General features: G+C 46.4%; 1 protein-coding gene across 15 annotated transcripts in view; it reads left to right on the top strand.

Annotated features, from left to right (window-relative positions):
* Window positions 1-27,890, top strand: part of ATP2B2 (ATPase plasma membrane Ca2+ transporting 2) — a 513,240-nt gene that overhangs the window by 479,930 nt on the left and 5,420 nt on the right. For 4 of the 15 annotated variants that reach the window (XM_077277290.1, XM_077277288.1, XM_077277281.1 and 1 more), the window contains one exon: window positions 6,041-6,206. The exons of 8 other annotated variants lie outside the window; for them this stretch is intronic. In XM_077277290.1, coding sequence (XP_077133405.1) covers window positions 6,041-6,206 — 166 coding nt within the window. Of the gene's footprint in view, window positions 1-6,040; window positions 6,207-17,282; window positions 17,339-27,890 lie in introns of all 15 variants that reach the window. 3 more of the 15 variants (XM_077277289.1, XM_077277284.1, XM_077277283.1) reach the window with 2 other exon arrangements.

Genomic DNA, 27,890 nt, shown 5'->3' with positions numbered 1-27,890 from the left:
CTGATTGCCACCTCATACAGTCACTGAGAAGAGCTGGACTACACCAGATGTTAGGAAAGATACCACCACTGAGCACCACTTCATACAGTCACTGAGAAGAGCTGGACTACACCACGTATTAGGAAAGATACCATCACTGATTGCCACCTCATACAGTCACTGAGAAGAGCTGGACTACACGAGGTGTTAGGAAAGATACAACCACGTAGTGCCACCTCATACAGTCACTGAGAAGAGCTGGACTACACCACGTATTAGGAAAGGTACCACCACTGAGCACCACCTCATACAGTCACTGAGAAGAGCTGGACTACACCACGTATTGGGAAAGATACCATCACTGATTGCCACCTCATACAGTCACTGAGAGGAGCTGGACTACACCACGTATTAGGAAAGATACCATCACTGAGCACCACCTCATACAGTCACTGAAAGGAGCTGGACTACACCAGGTATTAGGAAAGGTACCATCACTGAGCACCACCTCATACAGTCACTGAGAAGAGCTGGACTACACCACGTATTAGGAAAGGTACCACCACTGAGCACCACCTCATACAGTCACTGAGAAGAGCTGGACTACACCACGTATTAGGAAAGGTACCACCACTGAGCACCACCTCATACAGTCACTGAGAGGAGCTGGACTACACCAGGTATTAGGAAAGGTACCACCACTGAGCACCACCTCATACAGTCACTGAGAGGAGCTGGACTACACCAGGTATTAGGAAAGGTACCACCACTGAGCACCACCTCATACAGTCACTGAGAGGAGCTGGACTACACCAGGTATTAGGAAAGGTACCATCACTGAGCATCACCTCATACAGTCACTGAGAAGAGCTGGACTACACCACGTATTAGGAAAGGTACCATCACTGAGCACCACCTCATACAGTCACTGAGAGGAGCTGGACTACACCAGGTATTAGGAAAGGTACCATCACTGAGCACCACCTCATACAGTCACTGAGAAGAGCTGGACTACACCACGTATTAGGAAAGGTACCATCACTGAGCACCACCTCATACAGTCACTGAGAAGAGCTGGACTACACCACGTACTAGGAAAGATACCATCACTGATTGCCACCTCATACAGTCACTGAGAAGAGCTGGACTACACCATGTATTAGGAAAGGTACCACCACTGACCACCACCTCATACAGTCACTGAGAGGAGCTGGACTACACCAGGTATTAGGAAAGGTACCATCACTGAGCACCACCTCATACAGTCACTGAGAAGAGCTGGACTACACCAGGTATTAGGAAAGGTACCATCACTGAGCACCACCTCATACAGTCACTGAGAAGAGCTGGACTACACCACGTATTAGGAAAGGTACCATCACTGAGCACCACCTCATACAGTCACTGAGAAGAGCTGGACTACACCAGGTATTAGGAAAGGTACCATCACTGAGCACCACCTCATACAGTCACTGAGAGGAGCTGGACTACACCACGTATTAGGAAAGGTACCATCACTGAGCACCACCTCATACAGTCACTGAGAAGAGCTGGACTACACCACGTATTAGGAAAGGTACCACCACTGAGCACCACCTCATACAGTCACTGAGAAGAGCTGGACTACACCAGGTATTAGGAAAGGTACCATCACTGAGCACCACCTCATACAGTCACTGAGAGGAGCTGGACTATACCACGTATTAGGAAAGGTACCATCACTGAGCACCACCTCATACAGTCACTGAGAGGAGCTGGACTACACCACGTATTAGGAAAGGTACCATCACTGAGCACCACCTCATACAGTCACTGAGAGGAGCTGGACTATACCACGTATTAGGAAAGGTACCATCACTGAGCACCACCTCATACAGTCACTGAGAAGAGCTGGACTACACCACGTATTAGGAAAGGTACCATCACTGAGCACCACCTCATACAGTCACTGAGAAGAGCTGGACTACACCACGTATTAGGAAAGGTACCACCACTGAGCACCACCTCATACAGTCACTGAGAAGAGCTGGACTACACCAGGTATTAGGAAAGGTACCATCACTGAGCACCACCTCATACAGTCACTGAGAGGAGCTGGACTATACCACGTATTAGGAAAGGTACCATCACTGAGCACCACCTCATACAGTCACTGAGAGGAGCTGGACTACACCACGTATTAGGAAAGGTACCATCACTGAGCACCACCTCATACAGTCACTGAGAGGAGCTGGACTATACCACGTATTAGGAAAGGTACCATCACTGAGCACCACCTCATACAGTCACTGAGAAGAGCTGGACTACACCACGTATTAGGAAAGGTACCATCACTGAGCACCACCTCATACAGTCACTGAGAGGAGCTGGACTATACCACGTATTAGGAAAGGTACCATCACTGAGCACCACCTCATACAGTCACTGAGAAGAGCTGGACTACACCACGTATTAGGAAAGGTACCATCACTGAGCACCACCTCATACAGTCACTGAGAGGAGCTGGACTACACCACGTATTAGGAAAGGTACCATCACTGAGCACCACCTCATACAGTCACTGAGAGGAGCTGGACTATACCACGTATTAGGAAAGGTACCATCACTGAGCACCACCTCATACAGTCACTGAGAAGAGCTGGACTACACCACGTATTAGGAAAGGTACCATCACTGAGTACCACCTCATACAGTCACTGAGAGGAGCTGGACTACACCACGTATTAGGAAAGGTACCATCACTGACCACCACCTCATACAGTCACTGAGAGGAGCTGGACTACACCAGGTATTAGGAAAGGTACCATCACTGAGCACCACCTCATACAGTCACTGAGAAGAGCTGGACTACACCACGTATTGGGAAAGGTACCATCACTGAGCACCACCTCATACAGTCACTGAGAAGAGCTGGACTACACCACGTACTAGGAAAGATACCATCACTGATTGCCACCTCATACAGTCACTGAGAAGAGCTGGACTACACCATGTATTAGGAAAGGTACCACCACTGACCACCACCTCATACAGTCACTGAGAGGAGCTGGACTACACCAGGTATTAGGAAAGGTACCATCACTGAGCACCACCTCATACAGTCACTGAGAAGAGCTGGACTACACCAGGTATTAGGAAAGGTACCATCACTGAGCACCACCTCATACAGTCACTGAGAAGAGCTGGACTACACCACGTATTAGGAAAGGTACCATCACTGAGCACCACCTCATACAGTCACTGAGAGGAGCTGGACTACACCACGTATTAGGAAAGGTACCATCACTGAGCACCACCTCATACAGTCACTGAGAAGAGCTGGACTACACCACGTATTAGGAAAGGTACCACCACTGAGCACCACCTCATACAGTCACTGACAAGAGCTGGACTACACCAGGTATTAGGAAAGGTACCATCACTGAGCACCACCTCATACAGTCACTGAGAGGAGCTGGACTATACCACGTATTAGGAAAGGTACCATCACTGAGCACCACCTCATACAGTCACTGAGAGGAGCTGGACTACACCACGTATTAGGAAAGGTACCATCACTGAGCACCACCTCATACAGTCACTGAGAGGAGCTGGACTATACCACGTATTAGGAAAGGTACCATCACTGAGCACCACCTCATACAGTCACTGAGAAGAGCTGGACTACACCACGTATTAGGAAAGGTACCATCACTGAGCACCACCTCATACAGTCACTGAGAAGAGCTGGACTACACCACGTATTAGGAAAGGTACCACCACTGAGCACCACCTCATACAGTCACTGAGAAGAGCTGGACTACACCAGGTATTAGGAAAGGTACCATCACTGAGCACCACCTCATACAGTCACTGAGAGGAGCTGGACTATACCACGTATTAGGAAAGGTACCATCACTGAGCACCACCTCATACAGTCACTGAGAGGAGCTGGACTACACCACGTATTAGGAAAGGTACCATCACTGAGCACCACCTCATACAGTCACTGAGAGGAGCTGGACTATACCACGTATTAGGAAAGGTACCATCACTGAGCACCACCTCATACAGTCACTGAGAAGAGCTGGACTACACCACGTATTAGGAAAGGTACCATCACTGAGCACCACCTCATACAGTCACTGAGAGGAGCTGGACTACACCACGTATTAGGAAAGGTACCATCACTGAGCACCACCTCATACAGTCACTGAGAGGAGCTGGACTATACCACGTATTAGGAAAGGTACCATCACTGAGCACCACCTCATACAGTCACTGAGAAGAGCTGGACTACACCACGTATTAGGAAAGGTACCATCACTGAGCACCACCTCATACAGTCACTGAGAGGAGCTGGACTACACCAGGTATTAGGAAAGGTACCATCACTGAGCACCACCTCATACAGTCACTGAGAAGAGCTGGACTACACCACGTATTAGGAAAGGTACCATCACTGAGCACCACCTCATACAGTCACTGAGAGGAGCTGGACTACACCACGTATTAGGAAAGGTACCATCACTGACCACCACCTCATACAGTCACTGAGAGGAGCTGGACTACACCAGGTATTAGGAAAGGTACCATCACTGAGCACCACCTCATACAGTCACTGAGAAGAGCTGGACTACACCACGTATTAGGAAAGGTACCATCACTGAGCACCACCTCATACAGTCACTGAGAAGAGCTGGACTACACCACGTACTAGGAAAGATACCATCACTGATTGCCACCTCATACAGTCACTGAGAAGAGCTGGACTACACCATGTATTAGGAAAGGTACCACCACTGACCACCACCTCATACAGTCACTGAGAGGAGCTGGACTACACCAGGTATTAGGAAAGGTACCATCACTGAGCACCACCTCATACAGTCACTGAGAAGAGCTGGACTACACCAGGTATTAGGAAAGGTACCATCACTGAGCACCACCTCATACAGTCACTGAGAAGAGCTGGACTACACCACGTATTAGGAAAGGTACCATCACTGAGCACCACCTCATACAGTCACTGAGAAGAGCTGGACTACACCAGGTATTAGGAAAGGTACCATCACTGAGCACCACCTCATACAGTCACTGAGAGGAGCTGGACTACACCACGTATTAGGAAAGGTACCATCACTGAGCACCACCTCATACAGTCACTGAGAGGAGCTGGACTATACCACGTATTAGGAAAGGTACCATCACTGAGCACCACCTCATACAGTCACTGAGAAGAGCTGGACTACACCACGTATTAGGAAAGGTACCATCACTGAGCACCACCTCATACAGTCACTGAGAGGAGCTGGACTACACCACGTATTAGGAAAGGTACCACCACTGAGCACCACCTCATACAGTCACTGAGAAGAGCTGGACTACACCACGTATTAGGAAAGGTACCATCACTGAGCACCACCTCATACAGTCACTGAGAGGAGCTGGACTACACCACGTATTAGGAAAGGTACCACCACTGACCACCACCTCATACAGTCACTGAGAGGAGCTGGACTACACCAGGTATTAGGAAAGGTACCATCACTGAGCACCACCTCATACAGTCACTGAGAAGAGCTGGACTACACCACGTATTAGGAAAGGTACCATCACTGAGCACCACCTCATACAGTCACTGAGAGGAGCTGGACCTAGTAATAGAAACAAAAGAATGACACTACTCCATTTAATTGATTATTTTGATTTGCCAATGTATTTTTTATGACATCTCACTAGGTTTGGCAGCAATGCATATTGCTACTTATTGTCCTCCTATACTGTCAATGTTAATGGCAGGGAAATGAGACCAAGATTTTACGTGATAGATGTCAGAAATTGTCAGCAAATAGGACAGATGTAAGTCCTTCCTCAATGTAATCCCGACTCCCGTGTATGTGTTCGATTACTCGGCACCATGTTGTGTAGCTCACATTGTATTCCTTGTATATTATGTTGATTGCCTCCATCTGTTCTTTGTGTGTCTTTTGTACTGTTTTGTGTATTTTTTTATGATTATTTTTAGTCTTTGCTGTATGCAGTGTTAAAGAAACTTGTCTCATTTTCTGCTCCATTACAGATTGAAGTAGTGAATACTTTCAAGAGTGGGGCTTCCATTCATGGGGCCCTGAGGAGACAATCGTCTACCACAAGCCAGAACCAGGATGTAACCAATATTTCTAGCCCTAGTCATGTCTCGTTGTCCAATGCTCTTTCTTCTCCTACCAGCACATCAGCGGCAGGGCGTGAGTTTGCCTTCTTACTGCCTCAAATCCACAGAAATGCCAACTAGTCTGCAGGCCTCTTCCATCATTTATTGTGCATTTCATAGTGAGAGCCCAGCAGAGACACCTACACTCCTCTTCATTATCACATGCTCCCCATACAGGTCGGATCTGTAGGGATCTTTGCTGCAGGGATGAAAAACCCTCCTTCCAAAATAGAGGAAATTCCACAGAAAATGTTCCAGTATTTTCTCATGCTGGAGTGGAAAACATGAATATTGAAGGGAAACTAGACCTCATGTACATCAAATAGTTAACAGCTAGTGCCTCTTTGGACGAATGATCCCAGGAAATCCAAGGGATTTCTTCATATTAAAAACAGGTAACAAAAAGGATCAGGCAGTTTAGAGACACTCATGATTTAAAAAAAGGCATAGAAGCCAACATGTGTCGACCCAGGCAGCTCTTAATCATGGAGATTCATCTGAATGTCTGGAAGTCTTATAAAGAAGTTCAAGCTTCACAGTTTGTTTCCCCTTTTTTCTTCCAGGGAAAAGGAACCACCTCTTTCCAGTCCAATTGAACTCCTTGTCATCTGTGTATGATTAGTCCCTATTCTCATTAGTTTAGGCAGTCCTCTTATTCTTTGTGTATAATCGGTGTAAAGGAATAAGAGGACTGCCTAAACTAATGACAATAGGGACTAATCATACACAGATGACGAGGAGTTCAATTGCACTGGAAAGAGGTGGTTCCTTTTCCCTGGAAGAAAAAAGGGGAAAAACTGTGAAGCTTGAACTTCTTTATAACACTTCCAAAACAGACATTCAGAGGTATGCATTTAAAAAAAATCATGAGTGTATCCAAACTGCCTGACCTTTTGTGTTACCTGTTTTTAATATGAAAAAAGAAATACAGTTAGGTCCATATATGTTTGGACAGAGACAACATTTTTCTAATTTTGGTTATAGACAATACCACAATGAATTTTAAACAAAACAATTCCGATGCAGTTGAAGTTCAGACTTTCAGCTTTCATTTGAGGAGATCCACATTAAAATTGGATGAAGGGTTTAGGAGTTTCAGCTCCTTAACATGTGCCACCCTGTTTTTAAAGGGACCAAAAGTAATTGGACAGATTCAATAATTTTAAATAAAATGTTCATTTCTAGTACTTGACTGCCTGAAGTCTTGAACTCATGGACATCACCAGACGCTGTGTTTCCTCCTTTTTGATGCTCGGCCAGGCCTTCACTGCGGTGGTTTTCAGTTGCTGTTTGTTTGTGGGCCTTTCTGTCTGAAGTTTAGTCTTTAACAAGTGAAATGCTGCTCAGCTGGGTTGAGATCAGGTGACTGACTTGGCCATTCAAGAATATTCCACTTCTTTGCTTTAATAAACTCCTGGGTTGCTTTGGCTTTATGTTTTGGGTCATTGTCCATCTGTAGTATGAAACGGCGATCAGTTTGGCTGCATTTGGCTGGATCTGAGCACACAGTATGGCGGCTCTGAATACCTCAGAATTCATTCCTGTGTCACATCATCCATAAACACTAGTGACCCAGTGCCACTGGCAGCCATGCATGCCCAAGCCATCACACTGCCTCCGCCGTGTTTTACAGATGATGTGGTATGCTTTGGATCATGGGCTGTACCTCGCCTTCGCCATACTTTTCTCTTTCCATCATTCTGGTAGAGGTTGATCTTGGTTTCATCTGTCCACAGAATGTTCTTCCAGAACTGTGCTGGCTTTTTTAGATGTTTTTTAGCCTTTTTCTTCTTGATGCTTATGAGTGGCTGCACCGTGCAGTGAGCCCTCTGTAGTTACTTTCATGCAGTCTTCTCTTTATGGTAGAATTGGATATTGATACGCCGACCTCCTGGAGAGTGTTGTTCACTTGGTTGGCTGTTGTGAATGGATTTCTCCTCACCATGGAGATTATTCTTCTATCCTCCACCACTGTTGTCTTCTGTGGGCGCCCAGGTCTTTTTGCATTGATGAGTTCACCAGTGCTTTCTTTCTTTCTCAGGATGTACCAAACTGTAGATTTTGCCACTCCTAATAATGTAGCAATTTCTCGGATGGGTTTTTTCTGTTTTCGCAGCTTAAGGATGGCTTGTATCACCTGCATGGAGAGCTCCTTTATCGCATGTTTACTTCACAGCAAAACCTTCCAAATGCAGCACCACACCTCAAATCAACTCCAGGCCTTTTATCTGCTTAATTGGGAATGACATAACGAAGGGATTGCCCACACCTGTCCATGAAATAGCCTTGGAATCAATTGTCCAATTACTTTTGGTCCCTTTAAAAACAGGGTGGCACATGTTAAGGAGCTGAAACTCCTAAACCCTTCATCCAATTTTAATGTGGATACCCGGAAATGAAAGCTGAAAGTCTGAATTTCATCTGCATCTGAATTGTTTTGTTTAAAATTCATTGTGGTAATGTGTATAACCAAAATTAGAAAAATGTTGTCTCTGTCCAAATATATATGGATGTAACTGTAGATGTTGTAAGAAACCTTGGATTTCCTGGGATCATTCATCCAAAGAGGCGCTGGGTCTTAACTACTTGATGCATATCAACCTTCACCCAGTGGATCTGTGCAGCCTGGAGGACATGTTAACCAGAGAAGGCGGTGAGCTGATAGTCTCATTATATATATATATATGTGTACATAGACCTCATGTATACAGCCACAGTACCAGGAGCTCATGTACAGCTACAGGACCAGGTACATGGAGCTCATGTACAACTTCAGGACTCATGTATCTGGTACATAATAATAATCTTTATTTTTATATAGCGCTAACATATTCCGCAGCGCTTTACAATTTTGCACACATTATCATCGCTGTCCCCGATGGGGCTCACAATCTAAATTCCCTATCAGTATATCTTTTGAATGTGGGAGGAAACCGGAGTACCCGGAGGAAACCCACGCAAACACGGAGAGAACATACAAACTCTTTGCAGATGTTGTCCTGAGTGGGATTAGAACCCAGGACTCCAGCGCTGCAAGGCTGCTGTGCTAACCACTGCGCCACCGTGCTGCCTTTCATGGAGCTCAAATACTGCCTCAGGAACAAGTATCTGGATCTCATGTACTGTACAACCTCAGAACCGAGTGCCTGGAGCTCATGTACAACCACAGAACTCATGTCCCGGGTACATGGAGCTCATGTACAGCTACAGGACCGGTTGCATGCAACTAATGTACAACCAGGAGGACCAGGAGCTCATGTTCAACAACAGGACCAGGTACCTGGAGTTCATGTACAGCTACAGGACTAGGTACTTGGAGCTCATGTACAGCCACTAAACCAGGTACCTGGAGCTCATGTACAGCTACAGGACTGAGGTCATGGAGCTCATGTACAACCTCAGGACCGGGTGCACGGAGCTCATGTACAACCACCGAACCAGGAGCTCATGTTCAACAACAGGACCAGGTACCTGGAGTTCATGTACAGCTACAGGACTAGGTACTTGGAGCTCATGTACAGCCACTAAACCAGGTACCTGGAGCTCATGTACAGCTACAGGACTGAGGCCATGGAGCTCATGTACAACCTCAGGACCGGGTGCACGGAGCTCATGTACAACCACCGAACCAGGAGCTCATGTTCAACCACAGGACCAGGTACCTGGAGTTCATGCACAGCTACAGGACTGGGGTCATGGAACTGATGTACACTCCCTAACAGAAGTTATGTCGCTTATCCATGTTATATAAATAAAAGCTTATAGCCTGATGTTAAATTCATCCATTGGTTGTATAAATTATTCTTTTGAAAGCTGAAACCCTCAAAATGTGGTTTAGGGTAAGAAAATAAATTGGCATCAATGCAGAAATATTGATCAGTTAATGGACACAGAATGGTCAGATTTTGGCAAGACAAAAGTTTTGTCGCCCACAGAAAGGTGATATTCAAACAAGTAATTAACTTAAAATACAAATATATGTTGCATAACATTGGTGAATGAAGTTGTGGTGCTATTAGAGTCATATTTAATATTTTGTGTGACTTCCATGAGCTTGAAGGACTGCAGCAAATAGATCAATGGCTGCACTCAAAATTTACTTGTGCTAAAGCAAGGAAATGTGCGATACATGAAATGTGAATAGCATAATGGCTTGTGAAATTTATGAAAAAACACATGAGATTCTTAGCACAAGATTTGGCCAAAAGTTGTGAGCCCATCCACCAAACGTCAAGGTAATCCTTGAAGGACTGCATCCATGCAGTTCAACAATGATTCATACAATTTATTAATGAAGTCATCAGGATTAGCACAGAATGCAGTCCTACCTGCCTCCCAGAGTTCATCTAGATTCTTTGGTTTTGTCTTCCAAGCTTCCTCTTTCATCCTTCCCCAAACATACTCAATGATGTCCATGTCTGGTGACTGGGCTGGCCAGTCCTTGAGCACCTTGGTCTTTTTTGCCTGGATGAACTTTGTTGTAGAGATGGATGGATGAGATGGAGCACCATCCTGCTGCAGAATTTGACCCCTTTTATGATTTGGAATATAAGAGGTAGCTAATACTTCTTGATATTTTAGGCTATTGATATTGTCTTCCACCTTTCAAATGTTTCACACACCCCCATACTGAATGTAACCCCAGACCATGATCTTTTTTTTTCTGGGTGTATTTTGGATCTATACGGGCTCCAGTATGTCTCCTGCAGTATTTGCGGTGGCTGTGGTGTAATTCTACTGAAGATTCATCAGAGAAATCCACCTTCTGCCACTTTTCCAGCCTCCATCTGTTTAGCAGGCTGTGGGACTTTGCAAATGCCACACGGTTTTTTATTTGCCTTTTCTTTAGTGCTGGCTACTGGGCACTGATTCGACCATGGAGGCCATTTCGAGACAGAATCCTACAAACTGACACAGGGACTTGAGGTGACCAGGCCTGTTGGAGCTCTGCTGCAGTGGAAGAGGGGCTTGCTTTGGATTTTCTAACGAAAAAACAGTCCTCCCTCCTGAGCAGTTGTCTTGCGGGGTCTGCTGGACCTGGGCTGGTTAAACACATCTCCAGTCTCTTCAAATGTTTTTTTAATTCTGTGTACTTCACGCTGAGACACATTAAAGGTGCAAGCCACCTCTGCAGTGGATCTGGTCTTCAGCCTCTTGATAATTCAGGCTTTGGTCGCAGGGTGGATTTTTGGCATGTTGTCAGAGCTCAAAGTTGCAGTTCAAGTGAAGGTCTGGGGTGCTGGGTTTCTTTTTAAACACACACTGATTAACCGATCATTTACTGAGCACAGGTGAGGATGTAAACTAGGATTGGGTGCATTATATGACCAGGCGACAAAATGTGACCATTCTGTGTCCATTAACTGATCAATATTTCTGCATTGATGCCAATTTATTTTCTTAACCTAAACCACATTTCAGAGGGCTTCAGCTTTTAAAAGAATAATTTATACAACCAATGCATGAATGTAACGTCAGGTTATAAGCTTTTATTTACATAACATGGATAAGCGACATAACTTCTGTCAGGGAGTCTGCAACCTCAGGACGGTTACATGGAGCTCATGTACAACCAGAGAACTCATGTATCCGGTACATGGATCTCATGTACTGCCACAGAGCTCATGTACCAAGAGCTCATGTACACCTACAGACCAGGTGCATGCAGATCATGTACAACCACAGGACCAGGTACCTGGAGCTCATATACAACGATAGGACTCGTGTACCCAGTACATGGAGCTCATGTACAGCCACAGGACTGGGTACATGGTGCTCATGTACAACCACAGGACCGTGTACCTGGAGCTCATGTACAACCACAAGACCGGGAACTTGGAGCTCATGCACAACCACATAACCAGGCACCTGGAGCTCATGTAGTTACATAATGAAGCACCTGGAGCTCATGTACAGCTACTGGACCAGGTATCTGGGGCTCATGTACAGCTACAGGACCAGGTATCTGGAGCTCTTGTATAACCACAGGACCTTGTACATGGAGAGCATATACAGCCACAAGACCCGGTATCTGGAACTCTTGTACAGCCACAGGACCGGGTATATGGAGCTAATGTATAGCCACAGGACATGGTACATGGAGCTCATGTACAGCCACAAGACCAGGTATCTGGAGCTCTTATACAACCACAGGACCAATTATCTGGAGCTCATGAACAGCCACAAGACCGGGTATCTGGAGTTCACGTACAGCCACAGGACTGGGTATATGGAGCTAATGTATAGCCACAGGACCAGGTATGTGGTGCTACCATACAGCCACAGGATCTGGTACTTGGAGCTTATGTACAGCCACAAGACCAATTATCTGGAGCTCTTGTGCAACCACAGGACCGTGTACCTAAAGCTCATGTACAACCACAAGACCGGGAACTTGGAGCTCATGCACAACCACATAACCAGGCACCTGGAGCTCATGTAGTTACATAATGAAGCACCTGGAGCTCATGTACAGCTACTGGACCAGGTATCTGGGGCTCATGTACAGCTACAGGACCAGGTATCTGGAGCTCTTGTATAACCACAGGACCTTGGACATGGAGAGCATATACAGCCACAAGACCCGGTATCTGGAACTCTTATACAACCACAGGACCAGTTATCTGGAGCTCATGAACAGCCACAAGACCGGGTATCTGGAGTTCACGTACAGCCACAGGACCGGGTATATGGAGCTAATGTATAGCCACAGGACCAAGTATGTGGTGCTACCATACAGCCACAGGATCTGGTACTTGGAGCTTATGTACAGCCACAAGACCAATTATCTGGAGCTCTTGTGCAACCACAGGGCCAGGTATCTGGAGCTCATGTACAGCCACAAGACCGGGTATCTGGAGCTAATGTACAGTCACAGGACCTGGTACATGGAGATCATGTACAGCCACAGGACTGGGTATATGGAGCTAATGTATAGCCGCAGGACCAGGTATGTGGAGCTCATGTACAGCCACAGGACTAGGTATCTAGTGCTACCATACAGCCACAGGATCTGGTACTTGGAGCTTATGTACAGCCACAAGACCACTTATCTGGAGCTCTTGTACAACCACAGGGCCAGGTATCTGGAGCTCATATACAGCCATTGGACTGGGTATCTGGAGATTATATTTGAAAAAACTGACCGTCACATCCAAACATAGACTAAGTGTGCACAGGTGCTGAACCTTAGAGTCACCAACTCCTATACAGTCAAGCAAATAAGGCAGCACACTGCAGCGCTAACACATGCAAACATGAAACACGGAAATTGAACTGCATTACTGCACTAGAAATATGAAAAATGAGAGCGTTTAGCGCATAAAAAAGGCCAAATTTATGTGTACCTGGTAGCCACTTTACGGCATCTCTCTTATACCAGGTCCTACGCTTCCTTTCCTCGCTGAGAATAAACGTCTCCATGTGAATGGGCACCTATGAAAACCTCTTCTTAGACTACATTCTCTCTGTAGAGGGGTACTGGACCTTCTGCAATTAAAACACCTGTGACTAGGAGGCGGAGTGCTCGGTCAGAAGGCTAAATAATACATTTGAAAAAACTGACCGTCACATGCAAACATAGACTAAGTGTGAACAGGTGCTGAACCTTAGAGTCACCAAATCCTATACAGTCAAGCAAATAAGGCAGCACACTGCAGCGGTAACACATGCAAACATGAAACACGGAAATTGAACTGCATTACTGCACTAGAAATATGAAAAATGAGAGCGTTTAGCGCATAAAAAAGGCCAATTTTATGTGTACCTGGTAGCCACTTTACGGCATCTCTCTTATACCAGGTCCTACGCTTCCTTTCCTCGCTGAGAATAAACGTCTCCATGTGAATGGGCACCTATGAAAACCTCTTCTTAGACTACATTCTCTCTCTCTGTGGAGGGGTACTGGACCTGCTGCAATTAAAACACCTGTGACTAGGAGGCGGAGTGCTCGGTCAGAAGGCTAAATAATACATTTGAAAAAACTGACCGTCACATCCAAACATAGACTAAGTGTGAACAGGTGCTGAACCTTAGAGTCACCAACTCCTATACAGTCAAGCAAATAAGGCAGCACACTGCAGCGCTAACACATGCAAACATGAAACACGGAAATTGAACTGCATTACTGCACTAGAAATATGAAAAATGAGAGCGTTTAGCGTATAAAAAAGGCCAATTTTATGTGTACCTGGTAGCCACTTTACGGCATCTCTCTTATACCAGGTCCTACGCTTCCTTTACTCGCTGAGAATAAACGTCTCCATGTGAATGGGCACCTATGAAAACCTCTTCTTAGACTACATTCTCTCTGTGGAGGGGTACTGGACCTGCTGCAATTAAAACACCTGTGACAAGGAGGCGGAGTGCTCGGTCAGAAGGCTAAATAATACATTTGAAAAAATTGACCGTCACATCCAAACATAGACTAAGTGTGAACAGGTGCTAAACCTTAGAGTCACCAACTCCTATACAGTCAAGCAAATAAGGCAGCACACTGCAGCGCTAACACATGCAAACATGAAACACGGAAATTGAACTGCATTACTGCACTAGAAATATGAAAAATGAGAGCGTTTAGCGCATAAAAAAGGCCAATTTTATGTGTACCTGGTAGCCACTTTACGGCATCTCTCGTATACCAGGTCCTACGCTTTCCTTTCCTCGCTGAGAATAAACGTCTCCATCTGAATGGGCGCCTATGAAAACCTCTTCTTAGACTACCATTCTCTCACTCTGTGGAGGGGTAATGGACCTGTTGCGATTAAAACACCTGTGGCTAGGAGGCGGAGTGCTCGGTCAGAAGGCTAAATAATACTGCTGCCTTATTTGCTTGACTATATAAGAGTTGGTGACTCAGATGGAGACATTTATTCTCAGCGAGGGAAGGAAAGCGTAGGACCTGGTATACGAGAGATGCCGTAAAGTGGCTACCAGGTACACAAAATTGGCCTTTTTTATGCGCTAAACGCTCTTATTTTTCATATTTCTAGTGCAGTAATGCAGTTCAATTTCCGTGTTTCATGTTTGCATGTTTTAGCGCTGCAGTGTGCTGCCTTGTTTGCTTGACTGTATAGGAGTTGGTGATTCTAAGGTTCAGCACCTGTTCACACTTAGTCTATGTTTGGATGTGACGTCAGTTTTTTCAAATGTATTATTTAGCCTTCTGACCGAGCACTCCGCCTCCTAGTCACAGGTGTTTTAATTGCAGCAGGTCCAGTACCCCTCCACAGAGAGAGAGAATGTAGTCTAAGAAGAGGTTTTCATAGGTGCCCATTCACATGGAGACGTTTATTCTCAGCGAGGAAAGGAAGCGTAGGACCTGGTATAAGAGAGATGCCGTAAAGTGGCTACCAGGTACACATAAAATTGGCCTTTTTTATGTGCTAAACGCTCTCATTTTTCATATTTCTAGTGCAGTAATGCAGTTCAATTTCCGTGTTTCATGTTTTGCATGTGTTAGCGCTGCAGTGTGCTGCCTTATTTGCTTGACTATCTGGAGATTATGTACAGCCACAAGACCAGGTAACTGGAGCTCTTGAACAACCACAGGACCGGGTAACTGGATTTCATGTACAACCTCAGCACCAGGTACCTGGTGCTCATGTATAGCTACAGGACCGGGTGCATGCAGCTCATGTACAGGCACAGAACCTGGAGTTCATGTATAACCACAGAACCAGGTACATGAAGCTCTTGTACAGCCACAGGACTGGGTATATAGAGCTCACGTACAACCACAAGACAGTGTACTTGGAGCTCAGCTATGGAACCAGGTATCTGGAGCTCGTACAGGTACAGGACCAGGTGTCTGGAGCTCGGGTATGTAGAGCTCATGTACAGTCACAGGACCGGGTACCTGGATCTTATGTACAGTCACAGGATCGGATACCTGGAGCTCATGTACACTCATAGCAAGTTATCTGGAGCTCTTGTAGAGCCACACGACAATGTGTCCAGATAGACCAGGACTGAACTAGTGAACTGAAGTAGCAAAATGTGTTACTGACTTTGACCAATAAACCATTCATTATGCAAGTCTTGTTGAAAACCAACTATTAAGATCTGGAAAGTGTGAGGAACATGTACACTATTCACCCTTAGCATGTGGATCATTTCTGTGTTTCACCCTTAGTGTGATAAAAATCTTTGTCTTCATTTTTAGTGTGAGGAAGATTTCACCATTTCTTATTCAGGGTAATAAACATTTGCACTTTCCATCAAGACATTTCCATATTTCATCTTCAATATGACCAACATTTCTGCAAATTGCTCTCTGTGTAAGGAACGGAGGTGTTCCTAGTCTAATGCTGGGGAACTGTGAGATGTTCCTATTCTTCTGCTGAGGAACTGTGAGACTTAAAAATATCTTCATATTGTAACTGTAACAATTTTTTTAACTCTGATGGTTGTACTTTCATCATTTGTGGTGTTAATTTTAAGCACTGTTTTAGTGGGCGCAGAGGCAAGGTCCAGAGTGGTATTACATGCCTAAGTAGCAGGTTCTTACTGTTCTTCTGCTGGGGAATATACTAGTTACAGTCATTTAGTTCATATAACCAGTTAAAGCTTCCCATGTAAATAATTACTATGTGCCCAGCACCAAGAACATCTGGGCTTTTGTTTAGAAAGACGATTTTAAGACTCTTGTGTAATGGTTTCCAGCATAACATTGATGTTGTAGACCAGGAACAGCTTTTGGCTATATAGGGAACCATCATGGCTCTCCAGGATATGGGTGTTGCGACATGTCCTTGTGAGGACCCTACTTTCCTGACACATAATTAGAACATTTGCTATCATATAAAACTCTGACCTAAGAACAGATGCCTTTACCAACAATTAGTCAAGAGTCTTCCAATACACACAATAAGATCCGATCTTGGTCATGCAGGATCTTTATGCATTTTGGTCCATGATTCAGAGAGTGATTTATCATAAATGATGCATGCACATCTCACTTCATCTCCTCTCCTCCTTCCTGTTCATGGTTGTCAGCAGTTGGCATCTCTTGGGACAATGTATTTATTCTCATAGCTGTAGAACTGGATGTGCATTTCTCTCCTTGCTGGTCTGCTCTTTGCCTAAACCTTTCCCACTTTGTCTTCCTTAGAGGGCTAGAGAACACTGGACCAAAGGTTTAGCGAGAGAGTGAAATATAAAGAGGTTGTGAGTCTTTAACCCTGAGCTTAAACTGAATGTGATGCAGAGTTCAAGGGTTTCATTTTGACAAAGCTAGGGTAAACCTTCGAGTATTGGCCCAAAAATTACCAACCGTGCAGACATGAAATCTAGAGGTCTCCATCAGGTACAAAGCGCTCTTCATTATACGCATACTTCCTCTGGCATACATCATATTCCCCCGTAGGTAGAACTGCAGTTTTGGGGGTCACTTTATTTACACAAGATAAATGCACTCACATGTGACCCATTGTCTGCAGCAGCGTTAAACATTCTCACAAATGAATATGTAAAGGACACCACCTGCCTGTTATCAGACTATTAATGGCTGCCCTGTCTCCACTGACACCACCAATTTTCTGCTCCAACCACAGAGTTGTAATCTCGTCATTGAGCTTTTGCCCAGATGTCCCCTTCATAGTCAATTCTTGCTTCTAGAAAGACTTTTTCACGTGTTGAGTTTTTATTGTTGCCGTCTTTGATGTGGAACCGATAGCAGCTCTAACTTTCTATTGTAGAGCCCTCACCTCACATCCGTACAGTGGCTAATGGGGTCTGCAGAGGGCTTATGTCTTGTACACTCTTGACACCAAGAAGCCACAAAGGCTACACCCACTCCGAAGCCATGGTGGAGTCCCGGAAAAATCGCCATTCACATTTATGGCCCGGGAAACTTGCTGCCGGAAAGGAGTCTACTCACATACATGATCCTACCTAGAGGATGCACAGTGCTCAGGATAAGCGAGTACACCCCTGTATTATCAGTACATTATATACAGTGCTCAGGATAAGCGAGTACACCCCTGTATTATCAGTACATTATATATACAGTGCTCAGGATCAGTGCTCAGGATCAGTGAGTGCACCCTGTATTATCAGTACATTATATACAGTGCTCAGGATAAGCGAGTACACCCCTGTATTATCAGTACATTATACACAGTGCTCAGGATAAGCGAGTACACCCCTGTATTATCAGTACATTATATACAGTGCTCAGGATAAGCGAGTACACCCCTGTATTATCAGTACATTATATATACAGTGCTCAGGATCAGTGCTCAGGATCAGTGAGTGCACCCTGTATTATCAGTACATGATATACAGTGCTCAGGATAAGCGAGTACACCCCTGTATTATCAGTACATTATATATACACTGCTCAGGATCAGTGAGTACACTCCTGTATTATCAGTACATTATATATACAGTGCTCAGAATAAGTGAGTTCACCCCTCTATTATCTGAACATTATATATACACTGCTCAGAATAAGGGAGTACACACCTGTATTATAAGTACATTATATATACAGAGCTCAGGATAAGCGAGTACACCCCTGTATTATCAGTACAGAATATATACAGTGCTCAGTATAAGTGAGTACACCCCTCTATTATCAGTACATTATATAAACAGTGCTCAGGGTCAGTGAGTACACATCTGTATTATCAGTACATTATACTGTGCTCAGAATAAGTGAGTACACCCCTCTATTATCTGTACATTATATATACACTGCTCAGAATAAGGGAGTACATTCCTGTATTATCAGTACATTATATATACAGAGCTCAGGATAAGCGAGTACACCCCTGTATTATCAGTACATGATATACAGTGGTCAGCTTAAGTGAGTACACCCCTGTATTATCAGTACATTATATATAGTGCTCAGCAGAAATGAATACACCCCCTGTATTATCAGTGCATTATATACACAGTGTTCAGCAGAAATGAGTACACCCCTGTATTATCACTACATTATATATACAGTGCTCAGGATAAGTGAGTACACCCCTGTATTATCAGTACAGTATATATACAGTGCTCAGGATAAGTGAGTACACCCCCTGTATTATCAGTGCATTACATATATAGTGCTCAGCATGTGAGTCCACCCCTGTATTATCTTTACATTATATTTACAGTGCTCAGCAGAAATGAATACACCCCTGTATTATCAGTGCATTATATATACAGTGCTCAGCAGAAATAAATACACCCCCTGTATTATCAGTGCATTATATACACAGTGTTCAGCAGAAATGAGTACACCCCTGTATTATCACTACATTATATATACAGTGCTTAGTATAAGTGAGTTCACCCCCTATATTATCAGTGCATTATATATATATAGTGCTCAGTATGTGAGTCCACCCCTGTATTATCTTTACATTATATATACAGTGCTCAGCAGAAATAGTACACCCCTGTATTAGCAGTACATTACATATACAGTGCTCAGCATAAGAGAGTACACCCCTGGATTATCAGTGCATTATATACACAGTGCTCAGCATAATTGAGTCCACCCCTGTATTATCTTTACATTATATACACAGTGCTCAGCATAAGTGAGTACACCCTCTCTGAAACGTATGATTTTAATCAATATCTGACTGTACAATTTCCACTTTCAGATAATTCTCGGTTTCACAGAACATTTTCCCCCATAAGAGGACAAGGAGGTTATAATATAACTTATTACAGAATTTTCAGCTTTACTGGAATTAGCTGATGAAGAAATGAGTACACCCCCATCGGTAACTCCTCCATCTAGTATTGTGTGTGACCACCATGATGTGTGAGGAGGCACCCAGTCTTCTCGGCCAAGAAGGAACAAGGTGGTGACATATTCCACAGTGTCCATGTTCCTACATCTCCAGAACAAGCTCCAGAGCCCTGATGCCCGATAGAGATTGGTGACAACTTGTCCCCAGAGCTCACCATAGGGGTTCGGTTGTCAGGAGACACTTGGTCACTGAGTCACCGTCACCCGTTCTTCTCCACAAATGCAACAGATGTGAGTTTGTATCATTGTCATGTGGAGAAGACGAGCTGTCCCCCAAGGGCCGAAGTGATGGTCACTATAGAGCAACACATCTGTGACTTCATGGTCCCATCAATGCTGTAATACAGGAGTGGGCAATTAATTTTCCCAAGGGACCACATGAGACCATAAGTGTTGTGGAGGGCAGAACCAATAGGCCGAAATTAATTCTGCTCAATGTTAATATCGATATATTATAATTATATTATTGATAATGTTTTTAATATTAATTGTATCACTTAATATTAAGCAGAATTAAGTATGCCGACATTCCCCTATATATCGTTTGAACCTGAGTACAGCCCCTTCTGTATATCGTATGAGCCCCACACAGCCTCCCTATATACACACTGCATGAGCCCCACACAGCCTCCCTATATACACACTGCATGAGCCCCACACAGCCTCCCTATATATACTGCATGAGCCCCACACAGCCTCCCTATATACACACTGCATGAGCCCCACACAGCCTCCCTATATATACTGCATGAGCCCCACACAGCCTCCCTATATATACTGCATGAGCCCCACACAGCCTCCCTATATACACACTGCATGAGCCCCACAGCCTCCCTATATATATACTGCATGAGCCCCACACAGCCTCCCTATATATACTGCATGAGCCCCACACAGCCTCCCTATATATATACTGCATGAGCCCCACACAGCCTCCCTATATACACACTGCATGAGCCCCACACAGCCTCCCTATATATACTGCATGAGCCCCACACAGCCTCCCTATATATACTGCATGAGCCCCACACAGCCTCCCTATATATATACTGCATGAGCCCCACACAGCCTCCCTATATATATACTGCATGAGCCCCACACAGCCTCCCTATATATACTGCATGAGCCCCACACAGCCTCCCTATATATACTGCATGAGCCCCACACAGCCTCCCTATATATACTGCATGAGCCTCACACAGCCTCCCTATATATACTGCATGAGCCCCACACAGCCTCCCTATATACACACTGCATGATCCCCACACAGCCTCCCTATATACTGCATGAGCCCCACACAGCCTCCCTATATACACACTGCATGAGCCCCACACAGCCTCCCTATATACACACTGCATGATCCCCACACAGCCTCCCTATATACTGCATGAGCCCCACACAGCCTCCCTATATACACACTGCATGAGCCCCACACAGCCTCCCTATATACACACTGCATGAGCCCCACAGCCTCCCTATATATACTGCATGAGCCCCACACAGCCTCCCTATATACTGCATAAGCCCCACACAGCCTCCCTATATACACACTGCATGAGCCCCACACAGCCTCCCTATATACACTGCATGAGCCCCACACAGCCTCCCTATATATACTGCATGAGCCCCACACAGCCTCCCTATATACTGCATAAGCCCCACACAGCCTCCCTATATACACACTGCATGAGCCCCACACAGCCTCCCTATATACACACTGCATGAGCCCCACACAGCCTCCCTATATATACTGCATGAGCCTCACACAGCCTCCCTATATACACACTGCATGAGCCCCACACAGCCTCCCTATATACACACTGCATGAGCCCCACACAGCCTCCCTATATACACACTGCATGAGCCCCACACAGCCTCCCTATATACACACTGCATGAGCCCCACACAGCCTCCCTATATACACACTGCATGAGCCCCACACAGCCTCCCTATATACACACTGCATGAGCCCCACACAGCCTCCCTATATACACACTGCATGAGCCCCACACAGCCTCCCTATATACACTGCATGAGCCCCACACAGCCTCCCTATATACACACTGCATGAGCCCCACACAGCCTCCCTATATACACACTGCATGAGCCCCACACAGCCTCCCTATATACACACTGCATGATCCCCACACAGCCTCCCTATATACTGCATGAGCCCCACACAGCCTCCCTATATACTGCATAAGCCCCACACAGCCTCCTTATATACACACTGCATGAGCCCCACACAGCCTCCCTATATACACACTGCATGAGCCCCACACAGCCTCCCTATATACACACTGCATGAGCCCCACACAGCCTCCCTATATACACACTGCATGAGCCCCACACAGCCTCCCTATATACACACTGCATGAGCCCCACACAGCCTCCCTATATACACACTGCATGAGCCCCACACAGCCTCCCTATATACACACTGCATGAGCCCCACACAGCCTCCCTATATACACACTGCATGAGCCCCACACAGCCTCCCTATATACACACTGCATGAGCCCCACACAGCCTCCCTATATATATTGCATGAGCCCCACACAGCCTCCCTATATACACACTGCATGAGCCCCACACAGCCTCCCTATATATACTGCATGAGCCCCACACAGCCTCCCTATATACACACTGCATGAGCCCCACACAGCCTCCCTATATACACACTGCATGAGCCCCACACAGCCTCCCTATATACACACTGCATGAGCCCCACACAGCCTCCCTATATATACTGCATGATCCCCACACAGCCTCCCTATATATACTGCATGATCCCCACACAGCCTCCTTATATATACTGCATGAGCCCCACACAGCCTCCCTATATACACACTGCATGAGCCCCACACAGCCTCCCTATATATACTGCATGAGCCCCACACAGCCTACCTATATATACTGCATGATCCCCACACAGCCTCCTTATATACACACTGCATGAGCCCCACACAGCCTCCCTATATATATTGCATGAGCCCCACACAGCCTCCCTATATACACACTGCATGAGCCCCACACAGCCTCCCTATATATACTGCATGAGCCCCACACAGCCTCCCTATATACACACTGCATGAGCCCCACACAGCCTCCCTATATATACTGCATGAGCCCCACACAGCCTCCCTATATATACTGCATGAGCCCCACACAGCCTCCCTATATATACTGCATGAGCCCCACACAGCCTCCCTATATATACTGCATGATCCCCACACAGCCTCCTTATATATACTGCATGAGCCCCACACAGCCTCCCTATATACACACTGCATGAGCCCCACACAGCCTCCCTATATATACTGCATGAGCCCCACACAGCCTCCCTATATATACTGCATGATCCCCACACAGCCTCCCTATATACACACTGCATGAGCCCCACACAGCCTCCCTATATACACACTGCATGAGCCCCACACAGCCTCCCTATATACACACTGCATGAGCCCCACACAGCCTCCTTATATATACTGCATGAGCCCCACACGGCCTCCTTATATACACTGCATGAGCCCCACACAGCCTCCCTATATATACTGCATGAGCCCCACACAGCCTCCCTATATACAGCATGAGCCCCACACAGCCTCCCTATATATACACTGCATGAGCCCCACACAGCCTCCCTATATATACACTGCATGAGCCCCACACAGCCTCCCTATATATACTGCATGAGCCCCACACAGCCTCCCTATATACACTGCATGAGCCCCACACAGCCTCCCTATATATACACTGCATGAGCCCCACACAGCCTCCCTATATATACTGCATGAGCCCCACACAGCCTCCCTATATACACACTGCATGAGCCCCACACAGCCTCCCTATATACACACTGCATGAGCCCCACACAGCCTCCCTATATATACTGCATGAGCCCCACACAGCCTCCCTATATACTGCATAAGCCCCACACAGCCTCCCTATATACACACTGCATGAGCCCCACACAGCCTCCCTATATATACTGCATGAGCCCCACACAGCCTCCCTATATATACTGCATGAGCCCCACACAGCCTCCCTATATATACTGCATGATCCCCACACAGCCTCCCTATATATACTGCATGATCCCCACACAGCCTCCTTATATATACTGCATGAGCCCCACACAGCCTCCCTATATACACACTGCATGAGCCCCACACAGCCTCCCTATATATACTGCATGAGCCCCACACAGCCTCCCTATATATACTGCATGAGCCCCACACAGCCTCCCTATATATACTGCACGAGCCCCACACAGCCTCCCTATATACACACTGCATGATCCCCACACAGCCTCCCTATATACTGCATGAGCCCCACACAGCCTCCCTATATACACACTGCATGAGCCCCACACAGCCTCCCTATATATACTGCATGAGCCCCACACAGCCTCCCTATATATACTGCATGAGCCCCACACAGCCTCCCTATATATACTGCATGAGCCCCACACAGCCTCCCTATATATACTGCATGATCCCCACACAGCCTCCTTATATATACTGCATGAGCCCCACACAGCCTCCCTATATACACACTGCATGAGCCCCACACAGCCTCCCTATATATACTGCATGAGCCCCACACAGCCTCCCTATATATACTGCATGATCCCCACACAGCCTCCCTATATACACACTGCATGAGCCCCACACAGCCTCCCTATATATACTGCATGAGCCCCACACAGCCTCCCTATATACTGCATAAGCCCCACACAGCCTCCCTATATACACACTGCATGAGCCCCACACAGCCTCCCTATATATACTGCATGAGCCCCACACAGCCTCCCTATATATACTGCATGAGCCCCACACAGCCTCCCTATATATACTGCATGATCCCCACACAGCCTCCCTATATATACTGCATGATCCCCACACAGCCTCCTTATATATACTGCATGAGCCCCACACAGCCTCCCTATATACACACTGCATGAGCCCCACACAGCCTCCCTATATATACTGCATGAGCCCCACACAGCCTCCCTATATATACTGCATGAGCCCCACACAGCCTCCCTATATATACTGCACGAGCCCCACACAGCCTCCCTATATACACACTGCATGATCCCCACACAGCCTCCCTATATACTGCATGAGCCCCACACAGCCTCCCTATATACACACTGCATGAGCCCCACACAGCCTCCCTATATATACTGCATGAGCCCCACACAGCCTCCCTATATATACTGCATGAGCCCCACACAGCCTCCCTATATATACTGCATGAGCCCCACACAGCCTCCCTATATATACTGCATGATCCCCACACAGCCTCCTTATATATACTGCATGAGCCCCACACAGCCTCCCTATATACACACTGCATGAGCCCCACACAGCCTCCCTATATATACTGCATGAGCCCCACACAGCCTCCCTATATATACTGCATGATCCCCACACAGCCTCCCTATATACACACTGCATGAGCCCCACACAGCCTCCCTATATACACACTGCATGAGCCCCACACAGCCTCCCTATATACACACTGCATGAGCCCCACACAGCCTCCTTATATATACTGCATGAGCCCCACACGGCCTCCTTATATACACTGCATGAGCCCCACACAGCCTCCCTATATACACACTGCATGAGCCCCACACAGCCTCCCTATATACACACTGCATGAGCCCCACACAGCCTCCCTATATATACTGCATGAGCCCCACACAGCCTCCCTATATATACTGCATGAGCCCCACAGCCTCCCTATATATACACTGCATGAGCCCCACACAGCCTCCATATATATACTGCATGAGCCCCACACAGCCTCCCTATATACACTGCATGAGCCCCACACAGCCTCCCTATATATACTGCATGAGCCCCACACAGCCTCCCTATATACACTGCATGAGCCCCACACAGCCTCCCTATATATACTGCATGAGCCCCACACAGCCTCCCTATATATACTGCATGAGCCCCACACAGCCTCCCTATATACACACTGCATGAGCCCCACACAGCCTCCCTATATACACACTGCATGAGCCCCACACAGCCTCCCTATATACACACTGCATGAGCCCCACACAGCCTCCCTATATATACTGCATGAGCCCCACACAGCCTCCCTATATACACACTGCATGAGCCCCACACAGCCTCCCTATATATACTGCATGATCCCCACACAGCCTCCCTATATACTGCATAAGCCCCACACAGCCTCCTTATATATACTGCATGAAAAAAGCCCAACAATAAAGGGAACACTAAAATCCCACATCCTAGATATCACTGAATGAAATATTCCAGTTGTAAACCTTTATTCATTACATAGTGGAATGTGTTGAGAACAATAAAACCAAAAAATCATCAACGCAAATCACAACTAATATCCCACAGAATGCCTCAAGACAAGGAAATGATGCTCAGTATTGTGTGTGGCCTCCACGTGCCTGTATGACCTCCCTACAATGCCTGGGCATGCTTCTGATGATGCGACGGATGGTCTCCTGAGGGATCTGCTCCCAGACCTGGACTAAAGCATCCGCCAACTCCTGGACAGTCTGTGGTGCAACGTGACGTTGGTGGATGGTGCTAGACATGATGACCCAGATGTGTTCAATCGGATTCAGGTCTGGGGAACGGGCGGGCCAGTCCATAGCTTCAATGCCTTCATCTTGCAGGAACTGCTGACACACTCCAGCCACATGAGGTCTGGCATTGTCCTGCATTAGGAGGAACCCAGGGCCAACCGCACCAGCATATGGTCTCACAAGGGGTCTGAGGATCTCATCTCGGTACCTAATGGCATTCAGTCTACCTCTGGCAAGCACATGGAGGGCTGTGCGGCCCTGCAAAGAACTGCTACCCCACACCATTACTGACCCACTGCCAAACCGGTCATGCTGAAGGATGTTGCAGGCAGATCGCTCTCCACGGCGTCTCCAGACTCTCACGTCTGTCACATGTGCTCAGTGTGAACCTGCTTTCATCTGTGAAGAGCACAGGGCACCGGTGGCGAATTTGCCAATCCTGGTGTTCTGTGGCAAATGAAAAGTGTCCTGCACGGTGTTGGGCTGTGAGCACAACCCCCATCTGTGGATGTCAGGCACTCATACCATCCTCATGGAGTCAGTTTCTAACCATTTGTGCAGACACATGCACATTTGTGGCCTGCTGGAGGTCATTTTGCAGGGCTCGGGCAGTGGTCCTCCTGTTCCTCCTTGCACAAAGGCTGAGGTAGCGGTCTTGCTGCTGGGTTGTTGCCCTCCTACGGCCCCCTCCATGTCTCCTGGTGTACTGGCCTGTCTCCTGGTAGTGCCTCCAGCCTCTGGACACTACGCTGACAGACACAGCAAACCTTCTTGCCACAGCTCGCATTGATGTGCCATCCTGGATGAGCTGCACTACCTGAGTCACTTGTGTGGGTTGTAGAGTCCGTCTCATGCTACCATGAGTGTGAAAGCACAACCAACATTCAAAAGTGACCAAAACATCAGCCAGAAAGCATTGGTACTGAGATGTGGTCTGTGGTCCCCACCTGCACAACCACTCCGTTATTGAGGGGGTCTTGATAATTGCCAATAATTTCCATCTGTTGTCTATTCCGTTTGCACAACAGCATGTAATACTGATTGTCAAACAGTGTTGCTTCCTAAGTGGACAGTTTGATTTCACAGAAGTTTGATTTATTTGGAGTTATATTCTGTTGTTTGTGTTCCCTTTATTTTTTGAGCAGTGTATATATACTGCATGAGCCCCACACAGCCTCCCTATATATACTGCATGAGCCCCACTGTCACTCCCATAGTCTCCTCATACCCACCCAAACATCCCATACACATGGAAAAAAAGACCACCACATACTCACCTCGGTCCCGTTCCCCGGGGCTCTGCTTCTCTCCCTGCCTCTGGTGTGCTGACTCTCCACAGTACGTCATTTCATCGCGTCAGCTGTTTC

Source organism: Ranitomeya variabilis, chromosome 8 (genome assembly GCF_051348905.1).
Source record: "Ranitomeya variabilis isolate aRanVar5 chromosome 8, aRanVar5.hap1, whole genome shotgun sequence".
In the NCBI taxonomy this organism is placed as follows: domain Eukaryota; kingdom Metazoa; phylum Chordata; class Amphibia; order Anura; family Dendrobatidae; genus Ranitomeya; species Ranitomeya variabilis.
This window is presented reverse-complemented; position numbering and strand designations above follow the sequence as displayed.